Source organism: Pteropus medius, unplaced genomic scaffold, assembly GCF_902729225.1.
Source record: "Pteropus medius unplaced genomic scaffold, Ma_sr-lr_union100, whole genome shotgun sequence".
Lineage (NCBI taxonomy): Eukaryota > Metazoa > Chordata > Mammalia > Chiroptera > Pteropodidae > Pteropus > Pteropus medius.
In genome coordinates this window covers 17,215,482-17,235,662 of record NW_024354500.1, presented here as the reverse complement: position 1 = coordinate 17,235,662, position 20,181 = coordinate 17,215,482, and the positions used below count along the sequence as shown (strand labels likewise).

General features: G+C 30.9%; 1 protein-coding gene across 13 annotated transcripts in view; it reads left to right on the top strand.

Annotated features, from left to right (window-relative positions):
• SENP6 (SUMO specific peptidase 6) overlaps positions 1-20,181 on the top strand; it is a 96,214-nt gene that overhangs the window by 54,374 nt on the left and 21,659 nt on the right. For 12 of the 13 annotated variants that reach the window (XM_039853133.1, XM_039853131.1, XM_039853135.1 and 9 more), the window contains 8 exons: positions 3,409-3,718; positions 8,824-9,053; positions 12,010-12,180; positions 15,705-15,738; positions 16,150-16,344; positions 17,324-17,550; positions 18,802-18,911; positions 19,030-19,146. In XM_039853133.1, coding sequence (XP_039709067.1) covers positions 3,409-3,718; positions 8,824-9,053; positions 12,010-12,180; positions 15,705-15,738; positions 16,150-16,344; positions 17,324-17,550; positions 18,802-18,911; positions 19,030-19,146 — 1,394 coding nt within the window. The remainder of the gene's footprint in view (positions 1-3,408; positions 3,719-8,823; positions 9,054-12,009; positions 12,181-15,704; positions 15,739-16,149; positions 16,345-17,323; positions 17,551-18,801; positions 18,912-19,029; positions 19,147-20,181) is intronic. The other variant, XM_039853136.1, reaches the window with a different exon arrangement.

Below are 20,181 nucleotides of genomic sequence, written 5' to 3'. Positions count from 1 at the left end.
ATCTTTTATATTACCAGTCCTCTGGCGTGCCATCCTAAGTTTGGCATAGACCATATTGACATTCCTGTACTGCTTGGCTTACTGTTTGACCCAGGTAAAGGAGGAGAAAAGAGGAAAGCTTCTTATCAAACACACCATCTTTCTTCCACTGGGAGTGCCAACTGAAAACCTCAGAATTTATTTTTAATATCTAAAATAAATCTTCCTTGTTTTACTCTCATGGCAATTATTCTTTTAGTGGAGATAAAGAATAGATTGTAGCAACCCTTTATGTAATTTTTAATTCTTAAACTACGTTAGTGGTTTTCTTTCCATGTGTAGTCTGAAATTTCACACTGTGTACAGCATCTTTGATATTAAAAAGATTATACATCTTTAGGATATTTACTAAAAATGACATTGTCTCCGTGCTGTCTCATCAAAGACAGGTTCATTCTTATTAAGTATAGTTGGTTATTTATGTGTTGAGACTGGCAGATGGTATATGATATGTAATTTGGGTTTATTTTATTTTGTAAAAATTTAATCTTTGTTTTCGAGAAGTAATTGTACTTAACATAAAATTATTATGAAAATTTACTACTTTACTAAGAACAGATTCTAGTTTTTAAATCGCTAGGTTGATAAAATTCTTAATTTCTAGTTTTTATGAAAAATTTAATATTGTTTTTGGTTCAGCAGATCTGCATGTTAATCCTAATTATTGCAAACTGTTCCAAAATGTGTTTCTTAGCTGATAGAAGGCGCATATGTAATAGCTCACAATAGTTTTCCTTCTGTATTTTAATAATAGAAATTTTAATTGTAGGGATATGCTTTTTCTGTTTCAGTAACATTTTTTAAAATGAAATATGTGGAAGTACCTCTTTTCATGAGGTACTTTTCGTTGAAATATGTCCTATTTATCATAGACAATCAAGTTTTAGAGCCAGTTAGTGCCCAGCTTGGTTATATCCTCAGATTCTTAAAAGATAGTTAGCTTATATATGGCAAATGGGGGTTCTGTCTCCTACATAAATGAATGTCTCTGAACTTTTTTGTGTGCATCTAAATATTTTTTAAACCTAGCTAGTGGTGGAAAGATGTCCTTGCTTATCATGAAAATAATGGGGTTTAAATTTTTCTTAGAGGGTTAGATATTTCATCACAGAATAGTATATAAATAGGGACTACTTATTTATGGGTTTCCCTTTCAGGTACAGTGGGACATGGTCAACCATTTGCATTGTTGTATTTCATTTAAATATTCCTTTTTTAGAAATAGGTTAAAATAAGAAAGTTAGATCATCTGTCCCATATTTGTGTATAACCAGTTGTTTGCATAGTTTACCTATTACCTGTGGATTCTAAATACGCAGAGTTCTACTGAAAAAAGTTTTATGAGGAAAAAAATTTCCTATACCTAGATTCTACAAATAGCATAACTCGAATTCTTTATGTACTGGTAGAGAAAGAGACAAGATATTTTTTTATAATACATGTATGCTGAGATAGTCAGCTGATGTTTTATTTACTGAGTTCATTTTTGCCCTGATTAAAGCTTGGTTTTCATTCCTTTTTGTTAAAAAGGGTACATCCTTGAATAGGTAAAATGATGTAAGAGAAGGGTTTTGTTGTTGGTCATATTGGGCAAGATAAACAGTTTGTTGGGTTTTTTATCTTTAAATGAGATAAGACATGAGCAGTGATCTTTAGACTTTTTTTGCTTGTGTACTTCTAAAATTTTTGAATTGTAAATTTGCATAGAATAAAATGTATAGAACTTAAGCATTCAGTTAAAAAATTTTGAAATGTATATATACACATGTAATTTTTTATAGCAACCACCTATAAGTCAGTCCTCCTGCAGCTACTTGGTTTCTATCACTTAAGAAATTTAAAAGAATTTTATACAACTATATTCTCTTACGTATTTTTAAGATGACTTTGAACATTTTTCATCCCGAGTTTAGTCTCACAGGATGTAATAGTTGACACAGTGAAAGGAATAACGTTTTTAAATAGAATGGTTAGATCTCTTGTCATATATGGATCTGATAGCATCCAAATATGATAACACTTTATTTCCGGTGATAAGAGGCTCAAAGTATTAAAAAAAAATTTTCTTTTAGATTGAGTTATTTATTCCATTTTTTAAAAAAACAAAAACAGACTCATAGAAACAGATTAAACAAATAGTTGCCAGAAAGGAGAGGTTTGGGGAAATGGGTGAAAAAGGTGAAGGGGAATATAGTCTATAATGTTGTGGTAAATTTGCACAGTGACAGATGATTTCTAGAATTAGTGTGGTGATCACATCGTGTAAGGTATCTAAATGTCAAATCACTGTATTACACACCTGAAACTAATATATTGCATACCAGCTATACTTAAATAAAAATAACAGTATAATGTACATATATCATACAAAAATTAGTTATTAATAGATTAAAACTATATTGTTACAAAGTTTGATAACTATTTGGCACAAAGTAAAATTATTGGAAATGCATCTCTAAATTAGAGACATTGGCTGTTTTTCTTAATTACTTCATATGTCTGTGGATAAATATGTTACATACTGAGACATGATAAATGCTGAAGAACCTCATTCATATAAATAAATACATGAGTGTGGAAAGAATTATAGTAATATCACTCAATTCCTTGAACACCTTCTAAATTATATGCTCCAAATCACATGATACTCTACTGTCAAAAAACTTTTTAGTGATCTCACAATTATAATCTAGATTAGGCCTTAAAATATTTTTGAAGGATTGTCTTAGAAATCAATTGTCTTGCAAAAGTTTTTGTTAACTAATACTTAGAATCATTTCATTTTTTCAACGTTTAAAATAATCTTTTGGTTTGGTTTGGTGGTTTTTATACCCAGGGCAACACACCATTGTAATATTTTAAATGAAAGCTGGGTTTAACATTCTTTTTTTTTTTTTTTTTAAGGTAGGAGAAGAGTAATTGTGGCAAGAGGTGCCTTGACATTAGAAGCATGAACAGATCAGTTTTTGGAAAGGTTATATGTAGAAATTGAGTATCTAGATATTGATTCCCTTAAGATTATTTATGCCCTTTTTGTCTTAGAAAAATCTTCGTGTAGCTCTTGAGTAGTATATATGTTCCAGTTTGGAGAATGCTGGACTAATTGGTCTCAAAAATTCCTTCTGGCATTCTGATACTAAATCTTAACTAATATGATATAGTCAGGATTTTGTGATAGCCATGGTGATGACGATGATAAGGAGTGAAAGAGTTTAATTTTGAGATTTCATATTTGTTTGTTTTGTGATGTTGATAAAGTCTTTTATTTTGGGGGAACTTAAGTTTTCTGAACAGTGTGAATATTGTCCAAAGTGTGGAAAAGAAAAAGAAAATCAGACCAAATGCCAAAGTTATATTCTTTTTCCTAAGGATTTGCAAAGAAATTGCAGACAAGCTAAAACTTCAAATGAATCTTCTGGACTGTTAACGTCAAATCATCAGAATTCTGGAGGACAGAAATCACAAAACACAGGATTATCACTCAAGAAGTTTTATGGCAGCGGCAGCAGTGTGAAAAAGATTCCAATTGATATTATTGTGAATTGTAATGATAGTAGACAAAATAGTAGACAAAATTATTTACAGACAAATGGGAAAAACGTTTACTCTAAGGCAAAAGTAGCCAAAACCACAAACCTGAAAGAAAGGAAAACAAACTTGTCAGACCTAAATGATCCAAGTAAGTATTTTACTCTCTTTGACATTACTTATATTAGTCCAATGTTTTTCACATATTTTTAATGTGAACATGAGCATATTTAAGAAGTGTAGTTTTTTGTTTTTTTTTTTTAAGCAGTATAGTTTTGATGAGTATTTTCTTGTGTCATTTATGTAACATTTTTAGGGGTAGACGATTAAAACCGTCCGTGTTAGTTGGAAAATAATAACTGACTCTGTTCTCATAGCTTCCATTTTAAATAGTAAATTCACAGATCTTGGCCCCAGTATTAGGTCAAGTGCCAGTTATGCCCAGCTTTCTAACTTTGGCTGAGTTAATTTAATCTCTCTGATCTGTAAATGGATAACATTTTCTGCCTTATAGTGTTTTTGAGGGAATAAATAAAATAACATACAAAGTGCCTAGTGTAGCTCCCCTAAATATTTGACACATAGAAAGGACTCAGTGAAAATTAGTTCCCTGACTACTTTTGTTTCTCCCTTAAATCTTTTTCTACCTTTACACACATGTACATATGTGTGTATATGGAATGCTTATAATAAATAGCAAAACATTGGAAACAGGGACTGGTTGAATAAACTATAGCATATGTAGTTGTAAAAGGGGAGAAAGATATGATTTAATGTTATGTAGAATGATTTCCAATATCTTTAACCAAATGAATAAAGTAAATATTAAGGGTGTATAGTGTGCTACCCTTTACTTATGAAGAGTGGGAGAATGAAAATAGGACTTTTTAAAAAATGGAAAGGTGTACTGAATACTCATTTTAAATGTAGTTGGTTGGAAGAGGAAGAAACTGTAGGAATCAGGAATAGATGTAAGATTTCTTCAAATATACTTTTAGAGATTTGACTTTGAAACCATTTAAATATTTTAAATGATTATAAAAGTAAATTAAATTGCAATTTTTTAAAAAACAACAAAATCAAAACCAAAATGAAATAAATGAACCTCGTTGTATATCTAGTTGGTGACTTGAACACGCAGAGGAATTACTTCAAATGAATTTAAATTAAAATAATGTTGTGGCTGTACATCTTTAATGTTAGGTATTTTGAGATCAAACAGCTGAGAAGAAATCCTAAGTGTATTCAATAATATTGTTATTAAAATTATTGATATTGGTATTTTTAAACACATTGATAAAGCAAATAAGGAATTATATTGTCTCAAGATTTTCAGTATTAGAGAAAAGAAATACAAAAGTAAAATCAAAGAAATATCCTGTAGCTTTAGATTTGAATTGGTGATAATATAAATATATATTTTCTCTTAAATAGAAATTAAGTATTTCCTAGCTTTACTCACAAAAAATACCTAGGAACAATAACAATCCTACTATAGAAACAAGCAACTCCAGTTCCCATATCTGTGTTTTTGAATATCATTTTCCACTAAAAATAACTAGAGCTCCTCGGAGAAATTGCTGACTCCAGGTCTGGAGCATGAAAGTGTGAGATAAACCTAGATCATCTAGTTATATTAGGAAGCATGGAAGCTGTTAGAAACTACTATGGGCACGTCAAAAGGACACAGGAGCTAAAATGAAAGAGCTCCCACTGACCAAAGTTGGGAATACTTGGATCACAAACAGACATAACTACTATTTTTTGAAATATGTCAAATATAGTTAAATCAATCACTTCATAATGGTATCTCCCAAGAAAAAAGTTTTCTGTTGATTATTCTTGGAGATTGTTTGAGGTTCCTGATCGTTACTCAGAAAACGGGATAAATTTAAGCTTTGTTTTTAACCTCAGAAATATGTCATTTTCTATTTTAGTTCAATATAAAAACCTTAGACCGTACCAGTACATTAGCTGATTTCTCAGAACTGTTCAAAAAAGATACTGTATGATAGCTGTCCAGCCAACATTCTATTATCATATTATGTTAATGTTGATATGTGACGATACATTTTAGTGTTATACAGATGCAATATTGTTAATATCATTTGAATCATTCCTAATGGTGAGGTTTTTATATTTTAATGATTAGATGTGATGAAAACTCTCACTTATTAGACAGTATCTATGTATTATTATGGAGCCAATCTTTACACAGGAAACAACATTCTGAGGAGGTTTTCAAGATGAAGGGAACTGGAAGTTATTTTGTACATATTAAGTTAAAAATATAATAAATAAATATTCTGTCTACATCAACCATATAGGTTGATAATATAAGAAAATAAATTCATGTGATTCTTAGGTGCATTAAGCAGTTTATTTTTCAGAGCTTAACCTAGAGACCTTATCAATCGTGAATTAAAACCATAAAACATAAATTTGTTCCCCTCTCCTGCTCAAAAAAAAATAAAAAGACTAAGTCTTTCTCATTAAAATATATGAAAAAACTATGTTCTATTTTAAGAACATTTCATATTAGTAATAAAAGATATCATTTATTGCATGCTAATGTTCCCTGCTTTGCAATAAAGATTTATACACAAACCCACTTAATCTAGTTTTCACAGTCATATGAGGTAAGTAGTGATACATCCCATTTTATAGATGTGGCAGCCTAGACTTGAGGAGATTAAGTAACTTCTCAGTAATATATACATATGGACTGTTAGAGAGTAAATTTAAAAAAACAGGTTTTTCTGGTTCCAAAGTCTGTTTTGTTTATATACTTAATTACTTAATTATTCTTAAATTTGTATTTCTATTAAAATAGTTTATTATGAAGCTTTCATTCCGTTGTGATAGTCAAATAATAAGATGTGCAGTGTCTCAGGTAGTGATTAATTCTATGTAGAAAAAAGAAGCAGGTCCAGGGAAAAGAGACTGACAGTGGTCAGGTGTGAGGAAGGTACAATTTTATAGGTGGTGGAATAGGTACCTTTCATAAGTTAACTTTGAACAGAATCCAGAATAAGGGGTGATAATCTGTTGGAACAAGTTTGGAGTACAAGTACAAAAACCCTGTATTAGTCTACTCAAGTTGCCATAATAGGATACCACAGACTGAGTGGCTCAAACAACATAAATTTATTTTCTCAAGAGTTCTAGAGGCTTGGAGGTCCAAGATCAAGGTGCCATCAGGGTTGGTGTCTGAGGAGGCCTCTTTCTGGCTTGTAGATGGCTACCTTTTTTGCTGTGTTCTCACATGGCCTTCTGCATGTGGATGGAGAGGGAGGATCTCTGATAACTCCTCTTATAAGGTTACCAGTCCTATAAGATCAAGGCCTCACCAGTATGACCTTATTTAACCTTTACTACTTCTTTACAGACCCTATCTCCAGTTATAGTCACATTGGAGATTAGGGGTTCAACATATGAATTTTGAGGGGACACAGTTCAGTCCAGAGCAGATCTTGATGGAGAATCTTAGATATATATTAGAATATATTTTATGTAGAATTAAAGCAGCTATGAACAGCTTTTTAACTATGTAATATCATCTTCGCATATTCCATTTGCTTTGCAAATATGGTGATATTGAGCAGAATCCTTATTTTAAGTTAATAAAATAAGAACTGTAGTACAATCTACTTGTTGCAGTGGGGCTTTAAAATAAGTTTTTGATATAGTTGATAGAGAAGTTTTAATGTCCTTGAAGCACCATAAAAATAATTATAGCTAGAACACTTACCTTTTAATATAAGTGTCTGGATGGTTTTTCATAAACAGCGTAAATAGTTCGTGGACTTTTTTTCAAGCTTACACATACCAGATGATGTGCTAAACCTTTTACATATGTTTTTGTGGCAGTCCTTTGAAATAGTCACCATTAGTTTTACAGAGAGGAAAATGTGAGGCAGATAGTAAGTGGACAAAACTCTAACTTTCAAATATGTGTAAATCTGCTTAGACCGTCTAATCTGATCTGTTCGGTATTCTATCAATAAAGTACCAGTTCTGAAAAAGATCCAACATATAACATTTGCTCCCGAGGCCGGACAGCGAAAAAAGAAAGTGATGCTAGGGATGGATGATGCCTGTCTGGGATATGTAACATATATTACTTGAAAAATATTAACTGAGCATTTATGCATGGGATACTGAAAAGAAAATTGCTCCTAGAAGTTTGTGCATTTTTCAGCAGATGATTTTTGAATGCTGCTTCTGTGCCAGGCACTGTTTTAGTCTCTGGGAATATAACAGTGGACGAGGCATTGTCTTTGCTCTTTTATAGTTTATATGTAGTGGGGAGTGACAAATGAGCAAATAAACATGCACAACAAAAAACAACAAAATTTAATCAGTTGATGTGAATAAGCAAGTGCCCATGTGTTTACTGTAGATTGGATAGTTAAGCAGAAAGTGTTATGTAAGCTAATATTTGCGTTAGGGGAGCTGCAGTCCAGACAGGAACAAGCTTGTAGTGTTTGAGGAACAGAATAAATGGCCAGTGTGCCTGGAACATAGAGAAGGAAAAATGGAGTAGTATAATAAAGTTGGAAAAGTAGGCAAGGCCCAGATTATGGATGTATATAAACCAGAAGAAGGAGTTAGGATTTGACTCAAGTGTAGTGTGGGTGGCTCTGGGGAATATTGATAGAGAGATGAATTTGGTAGATTCAATAATGAGAAAAGGTATAAGAGTAGGTTACTTTTATAATTTTTCTTGGCCACATTCATTTACACAACAAAATTTATTGAGCATTAGGCACTGGTCTAAGTTCTCCCAAGGACCAATTATGATTTTTGTGATTTTCTTTGTGAGATAAAATCAGTGGTCACATGGAGTTTCACACACATTTAAAATGTTTGCTATTTTGAGAACAATTTATATGCAGATTATCTTCATACTTAGCATTTTGGAACTTTGAAAGAGACCTATTGATAAACATTTAATTTTTGCTGTAACTTGTATATGTTTCTATGTGGGTGATGGTGATAGACTATAGAATTAATTTCATATTTGTATATTGACAATAAAAAGATGCCTGTTCTTATGCTTTCTTTATTTTTAATTGTTTTCTAAATTTAACTTTTCATCAGATAGAGTGAATTATACCTTCATTTGTTTTTATTAATCTCAGATCTGGAGGTGATCCAAAGCAAATTTGATATATTTCCTATTTTGATAATATATTTACATTTTTAACTGCCAGAAATAAAATACATGCAGTAATTAACATTTTTTTTTAATAGTCATTTTGTCTAGTGATGATGATGATGACAATGACAGGACTAACAAAAGAGAGAGCGTATCTCCTCAACCTGCTGATTCAGCATGTTCTTCCCCAGCACCATCCACTGGAAAAGTAGAAGCAGCACTAAATGAAAATACTTGTAGGGTAGAGCATGAAATAAGAAGTATTCCAGCAGATTCAGAGTTAAATACACTTGTGTTGCCAAGAAAAGCAAGAATGAAAGACCAGGTACTGTTTACATTTATTGATGTTTATTCAGATTATGTCTCTCCTTTGGAATGTAAATATTTGTTTGGAGGATAATTTGGAAGTGTCAGTAGGAGAAAAAGATGAATTATTTATTAAGTGGGGCTTAAGATACTACTTGGAAGATGATTTGGAAGAGAATTAAAATTTACAAAAATAAATTTTAATTAAATTGAAGGCTTAAAGTGTAAATATTCAGCAAGAAGAAATGATGTCAACCTTACAGCAAAATGTAAGTATAAACAAGTTTACTTGAATAATTTGGGGACATGGAGAAGTCATTTTAACTGGAGTATATTTAGCTATACTGATGTTTTACTATATTATATTTTACTATAAAAATTTCAAAGCATTCAGATGATAAAGAACAAAAATTATGTCAATAGATAGACACAGTAGATCTAGAAAGAAATATTTGTAACGGAGATGACATACACTTGTTAATATCTGTAGTAGACTAAAAACTCCATTAGAAGTTTGATGAAAAAAGAAAAGGGAAATGAACAGACAAAAAGAGAAGAAATTTTAGATAATAAATTGCCACCTGAAAAGTGCAAATTAGAAAGTGCAAATTAAGGAAAATGAAATCTATCCGTATACTTCACAGACTTTCAAAATTAATGCTAAATCAATTACTATGTACTACTGGCAAGAATTTGAGAGAAAGAGTACTTGTGTAGTTTGCTGATGGAAAAGGAAGTTGTTATGACCTTTGGGAAAGTAGTGCAAAAATATCTATTAAAAATTTTTAAATGTGTACTGAATGACCAAATAATTCGTTTTCTCTCCCTCCAGTGTGTAAGTCTGTATATATAAACCTGTTGTTGGCAAACAACTGCAAACAAAATGATTGCCCATTATATGTAAATGAATGAAGAAATTGTGGCATAGCCACACCATGGACTATTATGTAGCTACTGACAATAAAAATTAGAGCTATATCAATGACAAGGATTTGTACACAGTATGGTTGAGGGGGAGTACCAAGATGCAGAAAAATGTGCATATTTTCTTATTTTTGTAAAAAGAACATTTTTAAAACATAAAACCTGTAAAAACTATTTGTACTCATGTGTATGTCAGGGATTATAAGAGTATAGATTAAAATATGGAAACATAAATACTTTGTTAAGATGGGAATGAGAAAAAATGGAAAAATAGGCAACTATAAGAATAATAGAAAAATATGGATTAATATTTTTAATACAGTCTTGAAGGATACTTTTCTAAACATTTCAGCACAAGCAAAAATAGTAAATGAAGAGATGAATATATTTGATTAATTAAAAAGTTAGAGAACATTTTACCAAAACATCATAATTTGATAAGTAATGCAAGTGGAGAAAAAATAATATAGTATGTGAGAGTGTGAGTTAGTCCTTTATATATTTTTAATTTCCTAAAAATCAAGAAATAAAAGTAAACCATAGGAAAATGAATAATGGAAATGAATAGAGTTCAAAAAAAGTAGTAAAGTACCGAAAATGAAATTAGTTAAGTACCGAAAGTAGTAAAGTACCGAAAATGAAATTAAAATGAAACACATTTTGTTAATGGTCATATTGCTGAAAATCTTTATAATAGCATCTCATTTGTGTTGTTGTTTGGAGAAATGGAATATTGGGCATTCCATTTAATAACTATGCTGGAGGGCAATTTGGCAGTAAGTATATATACCAGGATTTAGCTGCCAAAATGCTTCTTGGAAAAGTGTGTCATGGGAAAGGGTCAGAAAGAACTCAGATGTCCAGCATAGTACAATTCAGTTAAATAAATAATGGTTTTCTATATGATGGAATTTGTGGGTAAGCAGTTTTCAGACGGGCACACTGCAAAATTAGCGTTTCTCAGAGATCTTTTAGAGGCTCTTTGGGAGGATGTGGACCACCCCGTTCTAGACTCAGTCCCTCTACTACAGATTCAGCTGGAGCAGCTCTTAAATTATCTATCTTATCATTGAGCTTAAATAATGTCTCATTTGATGAAAGAATTCTAAAAGCTAAAAAATGTTTTCAAACCTCACTGATACGTTTCTATTTATAAATTGGGAAAATATTCATGATAAATCTGTTAATAAGCCTGAAAGAGCAGTTTACAGGAATAAATATATGTGCATATAACATTTGTTTTAATACACATTTTTTCCTGTGACATAGATCACAGAGATGTCTTTACAGGTGTAATGAGAATAGCACCTCTCTCTATGCATTAGACATTGTTTCCTCTTGATTTTTAATCAAGACGATATTTTATTCTTGTGATGATAATAAAGTTTTTAACATAATAACTTTAATTACTTTTAAATACTTATAAAATATTTTATATTATGGTTAATTTGCATTTCGAAGTGACAAATTTTAACAAGTCAAGTAGTTTAAAATTTTTAAATCTATAAAGAAGCATCCTTTTGTAATACAGATAACCATTCCCCTAAATTACCTGTTCTCTAAAGAGTTAATGGTTTAATCCAAGTACTACAACCACTACCACTATTACTACCTAACTTTTTATCCAGTATTTTACTTTGCATGAAGCACTGTACTAAGCTGCTTATATGCATTAGCTCGGTTGAGTAGATATTTATATTTTACAATTTAGGAAACTAAAATTTAAGGAGTTATTAAGTTTACAAAATCAGATCATTAAAAGTTGGTATAGCTGTGATTTGAATCCAAGCAGTCTGACTCCCAGAGTACCACTTATCACTGCTATGCTATTACTTGAATTTCAGGGTAATAACTAGATATAAAGTATAGCTATATAAAATTGAAAGGGTTTACTATTATATAAAATAAAATTGTTTCTTTAACACTCTTGAAATAAAATTAATCTTATGTTTTTATAATTACATTTCTCATATTAGATCTTATTTGCATATCTTAGCAGCCTTGTTTTAGTAACTTAAGTGAAAATTTTCTTTTTTTTTTTTTTTCCCCAGTTTGGTAATTCTATTATCAACACACCTCTAAAACGTCGCAAAATGATTTCTCAAGAAACTTTAGCTGATCCTGTGTCTTTAGGCTGCCAAAGTTCCTTTGACAGTGTCATTTTAAACTGCCGAAGTATACGAGTAGGAACACTCTTTCGGCTGTTAATAGAACCTGTAATTGTAAGTACATCTTTAAATGCTCACTGTACCAATTATAAGATTCAAATTCTGTGGCTAAGGCTAATATGTAATACTTTAAAATTTGTAAATTAAAATACTTAATTTAATAGAATATTAAAACTTTTATGATTTCACATTGTTTTAAGAGTATATGAACAATTATAAATGGCTCCTCACTATAAAAATCTGGGTAAAAGTTTAATAATATAATGTTCAAGGTGATAACATATTCATTAGCTTAGAAAGATAGTATTTTCACTGAGTAAGAAAACCATCCAATATATTACTGTTTTATTCTCATGCCAGTTCAATGCATGAAGAGTATTTTAAACAATATAATGAGATAAAAAAGGATCCAAAAGCTTCGGATTCTGCAGGACAATGTCTTGCAGCTCCAAGACTCCTAGAAATAAATTACTGGACTACAGTGCCATCCAATAGGCACAGGATTGGTTTAGCTTCCACAAAACCCAAAGGGTTTTCTACAGTCATTTCATTTTACCTGTCATACCTTATTCTCCTACCACCAATCCAATTCAAATATTCATTTACTATTTGAAATTTTAATGTAATCTCCTTAACCAGCCTTCTTTAGCCATTATTTTTCTTCTTTCTAATGTATTCTATACATTATTGGTAAATTAATCTTCCTACATCTCTGAACTTACTTTGTAATTCTTTATTTTTTAATTCCCTAACTTGGTGTCCTTGACTATCTGCCTCCACTTGTTTCTTTCAAATTCTATCTTCTAGTATTGTTCTTTACACATAAAGCAGTATCTTTAGGAAAACATATTGTATCACATTAGGAAAGTTAAAAGGTAGCTTTATTATTTAAATTATGGTAAATAGCTATTTTCTGGGATTCATGGATCTAGGATAAATACAGTCAAAAGGAAAAACTTTATAGGTTAGTTCATAGGAGAAAATAAAATGTGGACTGATTTCTTAAGAGAGCAAAGCTATATGGGAAATCAGCATTTTTATTCTTTACCATTGAAAAACTAGCTTCTTATGATTTAAAAACTAGAAAAATAAGTACTCCAGATTTAAAGCAAATTATATATAGACTGTCCATTATTACCCAATAACATAGTAATGTATATTGAGGTTGTCAGGGATTTATGAAACTTCTGTTTTGTTATAAGCCTTCATGGTACAGATTATCTTTCCTGATTACTGTCAGTTAAAAAAAATGCCATTCTGTGTCACTTTATCTTGGAAATTTCCAGGAGTACCCTATAGGTTTTATGGCTTTTCCCCCCATTAACACCATTATTCAGAACTCTTTGGTGTGATAATTAAGGCTTTGCTGATAAGTTAGACATTTAGTTGTAAGTACATATTTAGTCTCGAGGCTATCGGGCAAGGACTACATTAAAATTTGAATGCTTTTTTTTTTTTTACATGAAAGATACAAGCATATATATGATCTGGTGAAGCAACACTAACTTTGTGAATTTACTTTAAGAAAAGGCAGTATATGTAATGTAAAATGTGTTAATACACATTTTTTAAAATTAAAATGCTAAATGAAATGTTTCAGCCAAAAAGTTGTACTTATAATGTGAAAGTTTGCAGCCTGTGTTATTAACCTTCCTTGTACCATGGGATTTTCCTAAAGAACATTCTTTGAAGTATAATAGATCTGTAAATTCTTCTGATAGCATATCAAAAAGATGATTTGACATTTCCTTTTTAAACATCCTTATGTTTTGTAGTGAAAGTATTTATCTGCCATGTCGTTATTAATCTGAGAAACAGATTTTAAATATTTTACTGTTTTGAATATTTTATCAAATGTCAGGCATTATTAGGTAATTTAGTTATTTTAAATTCACTCACTGTTAGAATTGGCATTGTCTAGAAGTGCCAGTTTTATCTAAAAGTAAATACTTTTAAATGGGGAAATGACTTACATTATCAGGAATACCGTGTATTAATTAATATTTGTGTGGGATTTAGTTACACATTTTTAAATGACAGATATTTAGACATGTTTCTATTTCTGTATCTCATGCAACAATTTTATTCAAATACTTTCACATTAGTATTTTTGTCATCCTTGTTACTACTTTTTGAATTATCTAACATACTGTTTTAAAGGATATAACTTTAGCTTTGTTTGTTGGAATGTTTCCCAAGCTGCAAGTATCCTTTCTTGATGTTTCCAATTAATGTGTTAGTTTCCAGTGAAACCAATTAATGTATTACTTTTAAACACAATCTTTAGAAGGTATGGTTATTGATATTCTAGACTTTGCAGTTGTAATTACTAAATTTATTTATTATTTCTTTGGCTTTTTTTTTACATTGTGAATTTTCAAACAGAGAGTTGAAGAATTTCATAGTGAACACCAGTAAAACTCCCAACTAGATTTTTGTCATTAGCATTTTACTAAATTTGCTTTTCATGTATCTAGTCATCCTTCTATATATTTACCCCATTTATTTTTTAGTGCATTTTGAAGTTCTTGCCTCCTTTTTTGATTGGTTTATGTAAATATGCAAAATGATTATTAATTTAGATTGTATCAGGTTTAATATGTCTTCACCATATTAAATAGTTGAGAAAATCATCTTTTTATAAACCACCAATAATAACTAATTTAGGCAAGATCTTCCATAGATATTAAAAATCATTGAGCCAAAGGTTACTAGGAAACAAGCTTTCAAGTCTCTCTCCACAGATTACGACTTAATTACAAAGGGAAAAATATATCTTTACAGTGGAAAGACTTGACACACTGCCTTCACCTAGTGATTAAGCTTGTATCAATAGAGACAGCTTGACATCATGTGCCTTCAAATGTGATGTAGTGGGAGTTAAACATCACCTAAGTGCTGTATTTGCTGGAAATGTGTGTCCTGAATTTAAAAATGAGGAAACATAAGTCCAAAATGTACATTTTACAGAACCTAGCTTAGATTTTTCAAAGGCCATGAATGAAGAACAGAGGGAGGTTTCTGGTCTAGATGGGAGTAGACAAGAGACTAATGCAATGCTGACAGAATCATGGGTTGGGGAAAAGTCAAGACAGCAGTAAAGGACAATTTTGAGCAATTGGGGAAATTTGAGTATGAACTGTATGTTGAATGAAGTTAATTTTGATTTTCTTAGATGTGGTAATCTTCCTGCTTTTCACTGATTTAGCAAAAGAGAAATGACTGTATACACAGAAAGAATGATGGAGTAGGTGTGACAAGATATTAATAATTAGTGAATCTAGGTGAGAGTATGCAAGTATTTATTGTAATATTCTGTCAACTTCTCTTTGAAGTTATGAGAAATCAATAGTGTAAGAGTGTTCTCAGTACTTGAATAAAAAAGATGAAGCCTAGCCTATCTTTCTGAGAGATAATTTGGAAGAGAGGGGGTATATCTCATTTTATATTTAAGTACATAGTCGATTGTTCAGTCTTTCTGCCCTCTGTAGTCTAAGTCCCAAATAATATGTCATTTAGGGTGTTTGTATTAAAATCTTCATAAGTCTAGATTGGCATTAATTTGTCTTATTTTTTAGTTTTGTTTAGATTTTATCAAGATACAGCTAGAAGGTAAGCTATTATATGTCCTTTTACTCACTAAAGCTTTGTTTACACTAAAACACTATAGCAATAAAAGATTAAATGATAGTTATAGAATTCATTAAGATGATTAGTTATTACACGTATGTTCTTAACAAAGGGCATTTATCTTACTAGTATAAATTCATTCTGTAACATCACAAAACCTATCTTTAATTTTGGAAGTATACTTCATTAGAGAACCCTCTTTTCATTTGAAAAAAAATGTAGAAGCTTCTTTAAGATAGTAATAAAGATTTTTCTTCATTTCTCACTAGAGTTACGATTTATAGAACATAATGTGTTTAACTTTAAACTTCTATATTCTCACTATTTCCTCTATTTATGATTTTGCCCTTTTAAGAATTGATTCCTTTTCTGTTTCCATTTGTTTTCCTCTAGAACCAGAAAATGATCCTGTAGGGATTACTTTAAATACCTCTGATCTAACTAAATGTGAATGGTGTAATGTCCGAAAATTACCTGTAGTGTTTCTTCAGACGATACCAGCAGTTTATCAAAAGCTGAGCAGGCAACTGCAAATGAATATGGAGGATAACGTTTGGAGTGATTGTAAAGGAGCAAATAAGTTCACAAGTAAGTTATGTAGAACAGATTATAATAATACACACAATTCATTGAATAGCAGAATGTGAGTGCACTTTGACAGATTACTTAGATATACATTATCTACAATCCTTACCAGGGACCTTATATAAGATAGATATTACTTCTCCCATTTTACATATGAGTAAAAGCCCACAGAAAGTGGGAGGTCTGAAGATAAAACCCAGGTTTGCCCATTTAGAAAGTTTTCAGAATGATTAAAACTCAAAAGGTCTGCACTCTTAATTTTACCACTGTATTATCTAAATAAAATGAATTTTTTGATACACTGATAGGTGCTAAGTGTAAATTAACCATATATGTCTGGAATCCTTTGAATTTAGCCTGAATAGGAAGTTTGCAAGTTCATAGGATGTATCTTCATCTCTGTAATCAATGATATGTTTCTTTAGTTTCTCTTCACCTCTAGCATTTATGGCATAGCACGGCTAGTTATAAAATAATTTTCAGCAGTAATTTCTGCTTCACCTTAATAGTGAATAAATGATAAATACTAGTAAAGCTGCAAGAGTCGACACATTAATGAATAACAACTTTGCAATTAAATTCTTTCCAGATAGACCAATTCACTTGACAGTTACTTATTCATTTGACAAAAAAATTGATATATATTTAAAACTATAAATATATGTGGATCCTACTAGGTGAAGTAAATTAGTTACACCCATGAATAGATTTGTTCTTGAGCTGCTTCTAGAATAATGTATCCTGGTTATTTTCTCTTAATAACTCAGGTGACATTGTGAGTTAACACTGTCACTTGTCTTTATTTCATATTTCATATGCCAAACATACAGTGCGTATACAAAAAATATGAAATTGTTTTGAACATTGATACCACTAGGAATTCTAGTGATATTCTTGGAATAACTAGTTGTTATTCTTTTTCTAATATCTCCTTATTTACTCATTTTCTATTAGACTTGTATTTTTATTGATTTCTTTTCAGATTCGGAAGAACAATATATAATTTTAATTTTTCAAAATGGCCTCGATCCTCAAGCAAATATGGTGTTTGAAAGTATCATTACTGACATTGGTATAAAGAATAATGTGCCTAATTTTTTTGCAAAAATTCCCTTTGAAGAAGCCAATAGCAGACTTGTTGCCTGTACAAGAACCTATGAAGAGAGCATTAAAGGAAGTTGTATGCAAAAAGAAAACAAAACTAAAAATGTAATTATATTTTTTAATTTTTAAAATGTAATCTTAATGTGTAGCTTTAAAGAAATATATTTCATTATAATATTGCTCATTTTGGATAGATGATTTGTGACACAAATTGTACTTGGTACAGGTCTCAGAAGCATTTTTAGTTCCTTTGCGTACTTTCTTCTTGTCTTTACTTTTTCATTTCCTGTTCTTTTTCTCTCATCTTTTCTTTTTTGCCTAACTCTCAACATATATATATATATATATATATATATATATATACACTGCTACATTCAAATCTGTTATTACTCTGTTTCTTAAATTTGCTAGTGGTTCCCAGTGATGCCATTGGCTTCAATGCAAATTAAAAGAATTTTGGTCCCTGGTGTACATTTATATGTAACATGTACATACATGGTTGAAAACTTGGGAAGTGAAGGACACTTAGCATTTGACCTGACTCTCGATATGTTTATCCAATTCTAGAATAACTAATGCAGTAGGTAACTCTGAATCCGCCTGAACCAAAGACCACAGTACTATTGTAACACATAGTACAAAGTCAGTAATACAAATATAACTTAAATGCTCTAAATTTGTCCCCTACTACAGCAACTGAATTGTGCTGACTTTATTGGGAACAGTTAAAATCTTTCAACTCAGCTACACACTTGGAGATAGTGTTATTCAAGGCACAATCTTAGTAAAGTTGAGCAAGGCCTCACCGGACAAGAGCTATCCACACAGCTAGTGGGATGAGGAAAAGAATAGAAGAAGGAAGGGAATCACAAGCCAGCTGCGATGGGCTCAGATTTCAAGGGAAGGCTCTTCTTTTAAGGACTTTTTAACTGGAGTACTGAAGCTCATTGAACTGTGTTCCCTGAGCCTCTGCTCCTATATCCTATGGACTGCCTAGCCACAGAACTTAGGTAGGCCTCCACTGCTAGAAGGAAGAAAAATATTATATCCATTCTTTGGATTTTACTAACAATCTAATTTAATACCGATAGTGGAGATCTTAGAGAGACAAAATACCAGAAAACAAGATTGTTACAAAAATTAGAAGAACATCACTGCACTATAAATTAACAGATTTTAAAAAAGGGATGGTGGACCCTGGTTTTTCTTGTTTCTTATTTTTAATTTTTAAAAATGCATACTTTTTAGATTCATATTTTAATACTTTTTAAAAGCATTCTTGCCTTGTGCTTGCTCTTTTTATTTAAAAAATTTCCAATTTACTTTGTGAATCGATCATTTAATTTTCTTTTCCAGGTGCCCCTTGAATCTAAAATACAACTTAAAAACAAACAAGAATTCCAGTTTTTTGATGATGAGGAAGAAACTGGAGAGAGTCACACTATCTTCATGGGCCCTGTAGAAAAGTGAGAGAATTCCTTTACATTTGCAACACCTTTAAATTTCTTCTCTATTTTAATTCATTTTAATTATATACATACACATATATTTGATCATTTGCTTTTTTAAAAAATTTTGTTACAGATTGATAGTATATCCACCACCTCCAGCTAAGGGAGGCATCTCCGTTACTAATGAGGACCTGCACTGTCTAAGTGAAGGAGAATTTTTAAATGATGTTATTATAGATTTTTATTTGAAGTAAGTTAATTTTCTACTAACCTTTTAGCAAGTCTTTAACATTCTATAATGTATATCTTTGTTTTCTAGAGTCAAAACTTTTTGAGTTTTGAATTTAGTCACTGCCACTTATTTTGTGATATTTGGGGAGTTATTTAATGTCTCTACCTGTGTTTCCTCATTTTAAAAATGGGGAGAATAATAAAATCTAAAAGGGTGGTAAGGATTAAATAAGATAATACATGTTAAGCACTAGGAAAAATACCTGGCATTCAAAGTGTTCTTCAATGATAGCTTATGTTGTTAATAGTGTTAAGTGTTAATGTTGTTAAGCCTTTAAAAAATTATGGGCCTAGGTTAGGTAATAATTTGTTGAGTAAGCACAAAAGTATGATTTCACTCATTTTCTTCAGTGAATGTTCAGCAAGTACCAGCTATGTGCCAAGTACCATGGTAGAAGTTTATGGTGTGGTAGGAAACACAAATATGGGATTAAAGCATTGACAGATACAGCAGTAAAAGAAGGCTTCATTCTCTTTGAGGGTTGGAAGTATGAGGGACCAAGAAGCTTTCCTGTAAGAACTTACACCATGATTCAGTATACACATGCATATACATGTATGTATACTGTGTTTATACATGTATAAATTTATATGTGTTTACTGATGATATAAAATGGGCGCGTATATGAAACAAAACAACCTAAGTATCAATGTGCCTAGTGCTCTCCAATATTATCTGGTTTATTCAGATGTATTTCATAAAACAAAACAATTAAAAAATCTGATTATTGAAAGCTGCTGAGTGATTTTATAACCTACGAATGGTTGCAACCCACTGTTTGGGGAAAGAAAACACTTATAAAAATTGATAGGTTTTGATCAGAGAAATGATATCATAATTGAGTTTCCTTAAGATCATTTTGACAAGCATGTTTATTGCAGATGTCTAGATGAGAGATGCTTTAAGGAAATTTAATTAAGATGATAAAAGAAGCCTAATTAAGGCATTTTAGTTGGAGTGAAGAGGAAATAATGAAATGTTTTAAGAGGTAGA